We start from the raw sequence: 12664 nt of genomic DNA, 5'->3' as shown, positions 1-12664 counted from the left end.
AGGCATGGAGAAGGCATGGAACTTGAAACTGGCTTTGTGCATCCATTGGCAAAGCTGCGTGAGTGGGTGGATCCCTAGCACTGCTTAAGGAGGGGATAACTCAATTCCAGGGAACTTCTCCAATGCGTCCTTTTAACTAAGGAAGACTTAAAGGCCTTGGCATATTCTGGGAAGAAGCACTTATCTCTCCTCATTTACCAGGCCACATTCTTCAGACTACCTATGGGCTTAGGTGACATTCAGAGAGTGAGATGACATTATTATTAATTCTGCAAAGCCTGCAAAGCATCTAAAAGGCCTTAAGTTCCTCCTTGGCTGGTGTCAGAGTCTCCTAAAAACCTCCAACAGTTTTACATTATGTGTAGGCTGATCTAGGTGTTGGCTGCTGCCCAAAAGTACAGTCCTGTCTTCTTCCCAAACCTGGAGGTCTCTCTCCCTTTTCACCCTCTTGACGGTCTCTGACATAGAGAAATCTATCATCTTTTTTTTTGTTTTGTTTTGTTTTGTCTTAGTAGTTTTGCATTGCCTTCTGAGCCAGCTGATCACATGATCAAAAACATTTCTTGGATGCTGGTGCCAAAGAAATCACGTGAACCTGAGGCTGGAAATGGAAAGAAGGGAGGGTGGATCATCCCTTTTGGTGAGAGCTCACCCTTTCAAGGGTGTAGCTGTTCCAGGAAACTTTGTCCTCAATTTGTGTGATTGCCAGCACTACAGGCTGAATGGCTGGACCTCCACTCCCGCCCAAGCATCGCAGCCACCCAGAGATTAGGGTTGGATCATGCTCACCTAAATTTCAATATTCACAATGTGAGCGTCTATGTGTAAGCCAGGTATCTAATCTGTTGGACAGGTCCCCAGACCCCACTGATGAACTCACCATTGACTGTCATGGGAGCTTAGACACCTACCTTACATGTAGATATCTACACTTTGGACACAAAATGCATGCCTGTCTGAATCTGCAGCTAAATCTCACCCTAGTATCTCTCTGCCTTCAGGGCTTAGTCCAAGCAGTGTTTTCTGAGTATTCCTTGCACATGCTGAGATGATGGGATTAAATTCCCAGCCCAGAGCTCATAGTCATTTACAAACATGACTGCTGCCTCCCCGTTTTATTAGCGGTTCTGCATCTAGAGTAGAACCCTTCTGAAACCAGAATTTAGACATCTCATGGGTAGTGTTTGTCTTCACCACACATATTGAAGATAAAACATCCTGTTCAAGACACGGAAGAGTCAAGGGAGAGAAGAAGAGCAGGTCAGTGGGAGCTTGACTTTTCTTTTCTTTTTTTCTTTTTTCTTTTTTTTTTTTTTTTTTTTGTCTATAACTTCTCTGGGATCGTGTTTCCTTGGTGTATTTACATGTTTTACTGTAGTTAATCTTTGGCTAGAGATAAGAGTAACAATTCAGACAGCAGATCTCCTCCTGCTGTCCTTGTTCAAGACCTTGGTGACTAGTTTTTAGTCAGGTTCCCTTGAAGCTCCTCTTTCTCGTGCCAAAACAAGGCAGTTCTGCCTCTACTGTGCATTCCCCAGATCTCCAGGGTGGCATCTGAAAGCCCACAGGCCCAGAGCATCTCAGAGGTATTCAGTAGGCAACATACTTCATGGTAGTGCCATAGTAGCATTGCTCTAGCGGGTTTCAGTATTGCAACTACATCTTCATATTCTGTGTAGGTGCTTTTTGAAAAGAGGGTACAGGAATTACTTCTGTGTTTGTTATAGAAATTGGACATTGGCATCTGGTTTTGAATCTGCTGGTTTCTAAAGGTCTGGCTTGATGCTACTGTTAAGTATCTTCATCTAAGGGAGAAACAAGATTTTGGTTAGAGCTCTTTCAGTTTGCTCCACTGTCGGTATGCTCGAATCAGAAGGTCACAAGGCAACTGCTAAGAGTAAATTGCCTGCCAATGTTTGAAAGCATGTGGGGTAGGACTCATTTCACTTAATATTGGACGTCCACAGTGCAAACATCTACAGTCATTGCAGGCTGCCTGTAAGGACAGAAGGGGAGAAGCAGGAACTTCTCAGAGCAGTACACCAGACCTATTTTAGATGTCTGATTTAGGAGGAGATGATTCATGCCCTAAAAGTGTGTATTGCTCTCTACCGATGGTGAAAGCAGCCAAGATTGCCTTGCTTAGTCATGGATGACTGCTAGAGACTTCTGTGGGAGCAGATTTAGGCTCTGTGTTAGAGCTTTTGCAAATTCCAGCTGCTGTAACAAATTAAGGCCGTGGAATTAAGGCTGGCTCAATTAAAGAGTGCTGTCTTCTAGTCTTGTGTTCCTGATCCACATCTTCACTCTGCTTTGCCAACTGAGCTGAGGAAAGGGAGGCTGTAGAGGGCACCTCTACACGATGGAGAGGTTGTGCAGCAGTTCAGTCTCCTCCCCATCTTACGACACAGGCTTGATACCGCATCATACTTGCCTAATAAGTAGAATTTAAGGGATAATACTGTAAATAATTTCTGAAGCAGATTAACAGCAAAAAAGTGATTATGTTATTCAAAAATCAAAAGCATAAACTGGGACATACACAGTGAAATAGTAACAACAGAGCATGTGTTTGATTAAGGTGATGCTGTCAAGGAGCTAAGAGGCCCTCTCTTTGCTCATCTGCACTTTGGATGATTTGTGCTGTTACCTGATGGAGCCTGGGTTGGGCTTCTCTCACCTAATTTCAGGCATCTAAAAGTGAAAAGCGTCTGAATTGGTGCCCCTAGCTCTTTACAGTGAAAAGGAGGACAAGAGCCTCAGGTGGTGATTCATCTGAGCTGTTCCTGCTGCATCTCTCCAAGCCAAGACAGGATGTCCTCTAAAGTGGTCGGTATCTCTCCACTAACTAGCACAGGAGTTACTGTAAAGTGATTAGTTTAGATTGAAATGCTGAACTTTCAGTTATCTCCTTCTGGCAGATGAATCCCACATTTTGTGGGGAGCATCTAAAATCCCAGAACATGCAGACCCTAGGCCCTGATGAGATTCTAGCTGCTTGCTGAAGGCTACTCTGAGAGTGGAAATATTTTTTTTTTTGTCTATATGTTTTTTTTTCCCTTAAGACTGCCTCAGATTCAGATGGTTGAAACTTCTACCTGGGCGGTGAGGAACAGTGAATCGCCCTGTGGAAGTGCCTAGGTTCTGTTGCAGACAACAACATGAATGAGGCACCTTACTCCAATGGGGTGACCTGCCTGTCAGCTGCCTCGGCTTCCCACTGGCTATTGCCCATGAGACCCAAGGGGCTTTGTAAGTATTGCAATACAGAACCCAGGCATTTGAACTAGATCATGAGCAACTCTCTTATCAGACTGCCCTGCTTTTTTTGACAGAGAGCTTCTCCTCTCTGCACTCAAAGTTATGACTAATTGCTTCATATTCAGGCTTGCTGCTTTGAATCACTGATGATTAGCTGGCAGAAAGGCTCCGAGTCTTTCTTAGCACTCAACTTTGAGCCCAAACTTCAGCTCTAAATTTAACCAAACAGGATGAACCTCCATTAATTATTAGATGCATCGTGATTTTTACTACCAGGTTCAGATAAATCACTGGAGATGCTCACCTATTTTCCTAACCATAAAAGCTGTATCATAGACATTGCTTTACAGTCTAGTCTTGCCTGATTTCAATTCTCTTCAAATATGTGCAATATAGCAGAGCCTCCAATGCTGTCTCCACACCACAAATCTTCATGCAGCATCTTTTATGAAGCCCCTGTTAAAACTCAGAATGCATATGCATGAAGACTTGGTCAGGCTCTATCACTCTTGCTGTTTGAGTTTGGGAAAGCTGAAAGTCAGTGGAGAGAGGAAGTTTTTTGGGTTAAGTGCAGATGAGATGTTGCTTTCTACTTGCTTTTTGAGACGTGAAGTCTAACAAGACCTGTGAAATTATACACTCAAAATAAGGAGCAGTTCTTCCTTTCGGAAAAGTTTATTTTTAATATTAAAATCTCTGTATAAGATTTCTCTCTGGTATAAGCATTTTTAAACAGAGTAAGAAATGCTCATGCTTCAGCTTGTTTCATTAAATGCTATTCTATTCACGATTTCAGTAGACGGATTTAAGATCTGCTTTCAGCTTGAGACTTTGAGGCGAGGGAAGTTCAAAGCTGGATATGATTTTTCTCAGGCCTTTGTCATTTCTGGGGGGAAACAAAAGATGCATCACAGACAATCTCAGTGCTATTGAGATTTATTCTTTCTTTGCTTTATGCAAAATATAAATCTATGCTTTCTTTTGGTATATGTATGCATACACACACACACACACACACACAAAAAAACTCATTTCATGGTCTGTTAGCAAGGCTGCTTTAACAAGATATAAGTATATAAACACATACCTATGCAGCTTTACTCAAATCAATATCTCAGCTGTATCAGAAAGCAAAGTGCTCAAGTGCTGCCTGGTGCAAAGATATCTTCACATCATGGACGGTTAAGTTTATTGACAGAGCTTCTGTGGTTTCAGTGAGCTCACACTAATCTCCACCAGTGAAGGATGTGGTTGGAGGAGCTGAGACCAGGTAGTGGCCAGCTCTGTCATTCAGCCTCCCCCCTGCTCTGTAACCCATCATTAAAATTTCAGGAGCTAAATCTCTAGAGAGGTAGTGTTGAGATGAAGAGAGGGTGAGACTAAAAGTAGCATCATTCACACTCCCTCCCACCACATGTCTCCGCATAAAATATTTTGCTGACTTGTAAAGACCTATAAGCTTTGAAACATGAAAGCCAGGAACAGATCCCTCCAACACATCACAAAACCTTTATTAGTGTTTATCAGTGACACAGGTTACAGAAACCAAAAGGTAATTAAATAACATTTAACTTTAAATTGTCCACAGACTCAAGAAATACAAGTCACACTTGGCAAGGCAAACTTCTCAGTACAGTGGGTTGCTTAGGTTATTATTACACGGTGAAAGAGGAATTTCCCTTACAAGATTCTACATATTCAGGGTATTATTACTAATAATTATTATTGTGTCTTTCAGACAGTTCCTTTGGCAAGAATTCCCATTTTTTAAGCTTTAATTATAGAAAAATATAACCAATTTTCATTATATACAAACATTACATTACACAATATACAGGTTAAAAACACTGCAAAAATGACAGGCCATGGGTGAACTAAAAGCAAAAAAAAAGTGTAAAAAAAAACATGAAAAGAAAAACTTAAATACTGCACATTTCATAAAAATTACATTAACTACAAACAATTTTTTGTTTGCAAATACCAAACAGTACTGACGTGATTGGAAATCTTCCCCAACAGCTTCATTTTTAAGGCACATCTTGCATATTTACATGTACAACACTATCTGGTCAATAACTTAAAGGCTCTTGGAAGTGACCTAGTTGTGTGCGCGCATGGACATGTGTACTCGGGCATGGAGCATGTAGGGTTAGACTTTCTCAGTGGTGTCAGTCTGGGGGCCCAGGTATCTAGTTGAGGGGGCCGGATACAGTGGCACCCCGATCTCCTGAAGGTCTGGCAGCCTTGCAGGACGGGGAGGGGAGAGCAGCGTGATTGTCCGGTCGAAGTCCCTGTGTAGCACCTTCTCATAGACACTCTGGAGCCCCACTGTCTTCGGCAGCTGCGCCTGGTAAAAGTTGTCTCTGCGCAGGGGATCCCTGGGCAAAGAAGTGCTTTTGCAGAAGGTGGAGAGAGGTGCCGAAGGATGGGGAGACGGGTGAGAGTTGGCTCGGCCACAGGAGGGGCTCCAGCAGCGGTCCGAATGACCCAGGATCTTGCACTCAGCAGTACAGGCCCACAGTCCTAACAGACAGAGAATGAGAAAGCTGTTGTTACCCCAGAAAGAAACGCGTGCCGCTTGTAATCAGAGCTATCAGTCATGGGATCGTTTAACGCTCTGACAGTGGGAGTTGGGAAATGATGCTCTGAGGCACAGCTGAAAAGCATGCTTGGGGAGCTACAACTGTGTCATTTTGCTAGGGACACTGCTCACAATGTAACTTGAAAGGAAGCTCTTTTGGGAGAAAAAAAAAACCATCTACAGTAATTCCAGCATCTGCTAATTTGTGCTGGAGGTGCAGCATGGAAAGAAATCACCATCTAGCAGCCTGCTGTGAGGAGGCAGGCAGTGTAAGTCCCGCAGCTCCTGCAGGAGTGTCGGATTTCCCTTTCCAGCTGCCCCAGCTGGTCACGGGACTACAGAGAGGGGTCTCTCTGTGCACCTCCCTGTCTGCCTGCCTGTCTGTCTGTCCAGATAGGCCAGTCAGGAGCAGGAACCGAGTCCTTACCATTTTGCATATGCGTGATGAGATCTTTCTTCAGGGCATCTCCACTGATATCTGAATCGCTGTCGTTAAAATCACTGTCGCCTTTGCCACTGTCTTTGCCACTGAACTTCTCTGCCTCTCGGCCAGAGATGGTGTTGAACGAATGTCCTTTCCAAATGGCCACGGCAGGGGCAGGCTCTTTGCTGTAGCTTGGGGTGGCAGAGAAACCCTGCAGGGAGGGGATCAAAGGAAAGGTAAGAGAGAGAAGTAATAACTGGTAAATCAACATCAGAACTACCTATCCGTGGTTCACGTCCTCCAAGACTCCCCCCTCAGCCCCCTTCCTTTCACCCTCCCCCTTTCCCGTCTGAGGGGAAGCACGGCAGAGTGCGGCAGAATCTCACCTCCCCGTTTGCTCCTCTGAGCCTCTTCTGACCCTCATAGAGGCAAGCGCTGTCACTGCCGTTCTCAGAAGCAGAGATCTCTTCAGCAGCTGGAGAAGAATCAGGGCTGGTGAAGGAGGTTTTGCTGGGAAAGGTTCGTACCTCAAACACGTTTCCCCTCTGACTGCTGTCCTCCTGCCGACCCTTTTCCAGATGGGAGATGTCTATCTGCTCCTTCAAGGAACTGTTGGTTTTGATCTCCTTCCCCTTCTTGCGCCTGTTGCAGGTGGTGGCAATCGTGATTATGGCCACCAGGAGGAGGGTGCAGCTGCCTGCCAGGACAATGATCACAATCAGAGGGATGTCCCACTGCAAAGCTTTTCCTTCCCAGGAGCTGGGCTTGACTATTTCCTGGATACTGGAAGGAGCCGTGGCAGTCACCAGAAAGTTGACAGTGGCAGTTGTGGCCAGGGGGGGTCTGCCATTGTCTGTCACAGTGAGAATGACCTTGAACAGCTGTCCCAGCTCTTCAGAGAGGTCACCCCTCAGCACAATGTCCCCAGTGCTTGGGTTGATGGTGAATAGGTCCTGCTGAGGCTCCTCTAGGAAGGTAAAGGTGAGCTCGGCATTGGCGCCATCATCTGCATCCCGGGCTTTGATCTGGGCCACGAGGGAGTCACGGGAGGTCTTGCTGGACACACCAATTTCTACTGACCCATTGGTGAGTACTGGGTGGATGATGATGGGTGGGTTGTCATTCTGGTCCACCATCCTCACCTTGACGAGGGTGCTGCTGGAGAGCTGCGGAGAACCCCCATCAGTGGCCTGGATCCTTAGGTCCAGCTGCTTGAGGATCTCATAGTTGAATGTCCTGAGGGCATAGATGGCCCCGGTAGCAGGGTCCACGGAAACATAGGTGGAGATGGGGGCCCCCATGACCTGGGTGTCTAGGAGCCGGTAGGTGACTTTGCCATTATGGCCGAGGTCAGGGTCCCGGGCCACCACGGTGGTGATGTAGGCCCCAGGTGGGTTGTTCTCTGGCACGGCCACCTCGTAGAGGGGCTTAGCGAAGAGCGGAGCGTTGTCATTCTCATCGCTCACCCGTACTGTATACTGGCGGACGGTCTTGAAGGGTGGTGAGCCCAGGTCTTCAGCCACCACGGTGAGGTTGTACTCGGGGATGCGCTCACGGTCCAGTGCTGCTGTGGTGACGATCATGTAGCTGTCCTCATAGGCACGCTGCAGGGCGAAGTGGTCATGCCCCCGGAGGCTGCAGCGCACCTGTCCGTTGGCACCCGAGTCGCGGTCCGAGGCACTGATGAGCGCCACGAAGCTCTCGCTGGCCGCGGCCTCACTGATGTAGGCCACGCCGGCAGCGCTGGTGGCGCCACGGAGAGCACTGATGCTGATGCGTGGCGCGTTGTCGTTGACATCGGTGAGGCGCACGATGACTGTGCAGGTGGCAGCACGAGGACTGGCGCCACGGTCTTGGGCGCGCACATCCAGCTCGTAGGTGCAGGTGCGCTCATAGTCCACGGCAGCCTCCAGTGTGAGGCGGCCTGAACGTGGGTCGAGGCGGAAGAGCCGCCGTGCCTCGAGGGGCACCTGGCTGCCAAAGGCATAGACTACCTCACCGTTGGGACCCTCATCAGGGTCCTCAGCATCCAGGTCAAGCAGCAAGGAGCCTGGAGGTGCATCCTCAGGCAGCTCCACTGTGACTGAGCTCTGCGCAAAGGTGGGGCTGTTGTCGTTGGCATCGAGGACGCGGACATGCACGGTGGCCGTGCCAGAGCGTGCTGGGCTGCCGCCATCCTTGGCCACCAGCTCCAGTGTGTAGGTGGGCTGGCGCTCGCGGTCCAGCTCCTGGAGCAGCACCAGGTCAGCGCAACGTGCCCCGTCTGCCCGTGTCTGCGCTTCCACGCCGAAGTGGCTGTTGAGGGAGACCTGGAAGCTCTGGATGGAGTTGGAGCCCACATCCTCATCCACAGCCACCTCCAGTGGGAGACGGGTGCCGGGAGCGGCACTCTCCGACACCTCCAGCGCCATCTGTGCACGGGGGAAGCGCGGCGCGTTGTCATTGATGTCGCGCACCTCCAGCTCCACATGCACCAGGCGGTAGCGCTCCCGCCAGCAGCTCACCACGTCGAAGGCGAGGACGCACTGCGGGGCCTGCCCGCACAGCCGCTCCCGGTCCAGCCCCGCGTCGCCGATGCTGAGCTGCCCGTCCTCCTCCCGCACTCGCACCAGCGAGCTGTTGCTGAACTGCCGCATCAGGCGGAAGCTCATCTCCCCCGGCGCCTTCACAGGCATCTCGTCAGCCAGCGTGCCGATGACCGTGCCCGGCGCGCCCTCCTCGTCGGTGCGGTACCTCACCGTCTTGCAGAGGGCCAGGGCCAGCAGGCAGCCGAGGGCGAGCAGCCGCAGGGGGCCGCGGGCGCCCGCGGCGGGGCTCATGCCGGCTTGCGCGGGAGGCGGCGGGCAGCGACGGGGCGGCAGTGCGCGGGCAATGGGGCAGGAGCGGGGAGAGGCCGGTCGCGCTGCGGGGCGCTGCGCTGCGGGGCGCTGCGCACGCCCGAGCCCGACGGGACGGGTCAGAGCGGAGCGGGACGCGCGGCGGCTCCGCGCACCGTCCGCCGCCGTCTGCGGCCGGCCGCGCCTCCGCAGCGCCTTTAATAGACGGCGCTATGCAAATCGTCGGGGCGGGGCAGCCAAGGGGAGGCGCTGCGCGGCCGGAGCCTCCCAGAAAATCCCTTTAATGTGGAAACGGCTTAGGGAGGCGGCACGAACGGACAATTAGGGGAGCGCGCCTTTGTTGCGCTGAAGACTCTTTTCTTCTCCTTCTTCTTTTCTTTTTCCCCCCTCGTTTCTTTCTTTTCTCCCCCGCGGCGGCGGAGCCGGCACGGGCAGCGCGCGCGGTGTAAAGCGCGCGGCGCGGTTGGTTAAGCGCGCAGGTGCGCGCGGGCGCTGCGCGGGAGCGGGCGGGCTCAGCGGGGCCGGGTGTGCGTGTGTGTGGAGTGTGTGTGTGTGTGTGTGTGTGTGTGTTGTGTGTGTGTTGTGTGTGTGTGTGGGGGGGAGCGGGTGGCCCTCACGTGCGCGCCCGCGCTCGGTGTGTCGCTCGCGTGAGAGCCTGTGATCCGCGCTGTCAGCCGCCTTTCAGGAGGTGTCCCCCCGCATGCTTTAGTATGCATGTCACCGCCCGGGTTTCTTAAGCCTTTGGGCACTAGCAGGCGAAAAAGGGGAAGAAAAAAAAAAAAAAAAAAAGAAGAAGTTCCAAATAGGATTTAGCATAAGCTTGAGGAGATTTGGAAAGGTTTCAAAGATCAGGCTGTATCAAAGGCTTATGAAGCCCTCGTTAGCTGTAGAAATATAATAGCATGGCAGGCTATCCCATTTGAGGAACCAATGTCTGTATTATTTCACTATGACAGGCTAAAGGGAGAGAAAGTTGAACAGTTTCCACAGAGGAGTTGGACTAAGTTGAATATAATGAGCAAACGCCACATGTATCCATTATGTCCCTCTATTCATTCCCAATCACTGCCATAACTCTTTGACTAAACGATGATGAGCGCTGAATTACACACAATGCCCGGCTCATATTAAAATACATTTAAGACCTATCCCTCCTGGTGCCCTGTTACGCCTATTCACAGGATTTTCTTTTTGTCCTAATAGGGCCTCTCTGGGAAGCAACACTAGTCTCGTTCCAGAAGAACAAAATAACAGCATGAGGCTGAAACCTGGCACGAACCGGGGGGAACGAAACCATCTGCCCGGGCAGAGCCGAAGGCGCAGTGCGGAGCGCCGCCGAGCTCCCTGCTCCGGTCCCGGTCCCGGTCCCGGCCCCAGTCCTGGCCCCGATCCCGGTGTCGATTCCGGTCCCAGTCCCGGTCCCGGCGCCGGCGCAGGAAATCTGCCCGGGGAGCTGGGGACCCCATGGGGCCGGCTCGGAGGGGTCAGATGGAAGCACCCAGCGCTCCTGGAAAGCGGCGTTTCCCTCCTTCCTCCCCGCTTTTCCTTCTCTCCCTTCCTTCTCTTTTTTCCTTCCCTTTTTCCTTCCCTCTTTTCTCCTTCCCTTCCCTTCTTTCTTCCTCCTTTCTCTCTTCCTTCCCTCTTTCCTTCTCCCGTTTCTTCCTTCCTTCCCTCTTTTCCTTCTTCATTCCCTCTTCCCTTTTTCCTGCTCCCCTTCCTTTCCCCCTTCCCTTTCCGTGTGTCAGGGTACCTCAGAGATGGAAGAGGGGGCAAATTACACGTGGTACCCCCCCGCCCGCCCCCCCAACCCCGTCTGGTCCGAAAAACCTCGGACAAAAGGGGGCTCCGCTCCGCTGCGCACCCGAAGCGCCGGAACAAAGCAGCGGGGCCGGGGCCGGAGGGTGAGGGGGCGGGAGGCAGCGCGGGGCTGCGCGGGGCTGCGCCCCTGCGGCACCGCCTTGTGCAGATGGGACGTCGATAGCGCCCCGGCTCCGCCGGCGGGGGCGCGCTCCGCTGGCGCTGGGCCCGGCCGCCCCGCCGCCGCGCCGAGGGGCGCCGCGCAGCCCCGCTCCCTTGCGCCGACGGCTCCGTGGCCGCTGTCCTGGGAACGGGGGCCGCGGGCGGCGGAGCGGCCCCTCATGCGTAACAGGATTAACTTTGCCATTTCAAGTTCCGTGCAGCATGTAATTTATTTTTAATTAGGCTTAGATCGAGCAGGCAAGGAGACCAGACCTTTTACCCGTGTTCTTCCCCTCGCCCCAATCCCCTGCAAAAGCAGGGAGGGGTATTCCAAGAGGAGCTCTTATTCTTTATTAAAAAAACCAAAAAATCAATCAATAAAACAGGACCCACATTCACCACCCATGCACTTCTCAATTGAGGATGAGAAGAGGTGTATTTTCAGTGTATCTTCAAGTTTCCACACCAGCAGGGGCTTGGAAATCACCCCTTCACTGTCTGCCCCAATCCTGTCTGATGAACTGGTTCTATGAGATTGCTTTCTTGAGAAGTCCCTAGTGGGGTCTAGCTCTTCTTGCCTTTTTAGAGGGTAAAATGCACTTTCTGCCTGTCCCGGTTATTATTTTTCCACCGGTCATTACTTTGAGTTAAAAAAATTACATATATCAGCTGCTCTGCTGGAGCAAAACCTTCTCCCCAATAGTTTGGATCGAGTCCATCAGAGAAATATTCTGAAAGGCTGGTGAAGAATTCTATTTTGCAGCTCAAAAATAAACATACGGATCAGCTGCGTTAAAAGCACTTATTTGAAATATTATGGCTGAACAGCTCACATTGGTTGATTGCTCCATGTGGGGACATATGTTCCTGCAAACTGTGCGTATTGTTACTAATGGGGATTCTCACACCACAGCCTTCCCTTTGAATCTGAGGCACTGGTGGTTTCTCTGGAGCTGTTGCAAGGTTGTTTTAATAATTTACCAGCTTTCTTGCACTTAGCGTTGTTGCGGAGACTTAGAGCCTGCTAAGAAGGAGACATTTTTTAGTGTCCAGAGGTCTGATCTCTGCTAACAAGCTCCTTCCTTTACCACTTTGACACGGAAATCAAAGATGCTCTGAGAAGTAGGTGTCAGGCAAGGGAGAAAAAAAAAAGAAGACCCCCCCCCATCTCTGAGATCCCAGGGTAATACATTGCTTCCAGGGAGTGAAATGGTCTTAGATCATTGACCTGATGCCAGCAACCAAGTCAGAGTGATGATCAGGAATTTGCTCTAGGTTCTCTTTCTTAAAACTTTAATTTTATCTTTCAAAAGCAACTATTCACCAGTTGTGATGTTCCCCCAATTCTGATCCAATTCTTAGAAACAAAGTTTATTTGTGGGTGCCCTTCCCTTCATCCCAAACAATTATGGCCATAGGAGAATGACAAAAAAGAGAGGGTCTCCCACTCCCCACCCCTTGTCTTCTCTGCCTGAACACAGGCTCTTAGCGGCTCTGGCCCCCTTTGTCATCATCCTCTTTCTACAGCAATAGCTTGTGTGTGTCCCGTGACAGGTCTTGGCATCCCTCGTACGATGGAGTAAGACTTTCTTCCTCTTAGCA

At 50.6% G+C, this 12664-nt stretch overlaps 1 protein-coding gene across 1 annotated transcript; it reads right to left on the bottom strand.

The window, feature by feature from the left end:
• Positions 1 to 5410: 5410 nt before the first annotated feature.
• On the bottom strand, positions 5411 to 9085 carry PCDH8 (protocadherin 8). The gene is made up of 3 exons (XM_062581300.1): positions 6653 to 9085; positions 6270 to 6477; positions 5411 to 5784 (listed from the first exon to the last, which is right to left on the bottom strand). Exons 1-3 carry the CDS (start codon positions 9083 to 9085, stop codon positions 5411 to 5413), a joined length of 3015 nt encoding a protein of 1004 aa, XP_062437284.1.
• Between the last annotated feature and the right edge of the window lie 3579 nt (positions 9086 to 12664).

Source organism: Rhea pennata, chromosome 1, assembly GCF_028389875.1.
Source record: "Rhea pennata isolate bPtePen1 chromosome 1, bPtePen1.pri, whole genome shotgun sequence".
NCBI lineage: Eukaryota > Metazoa > Chordata > Aves > Rheiformes > Rheidae > Rhea > Rhea pennata.
Note: the sequence above shows the minus strand (reverse complement) of the source record. Positions and strands in the feature narration are given on the sequence as shown.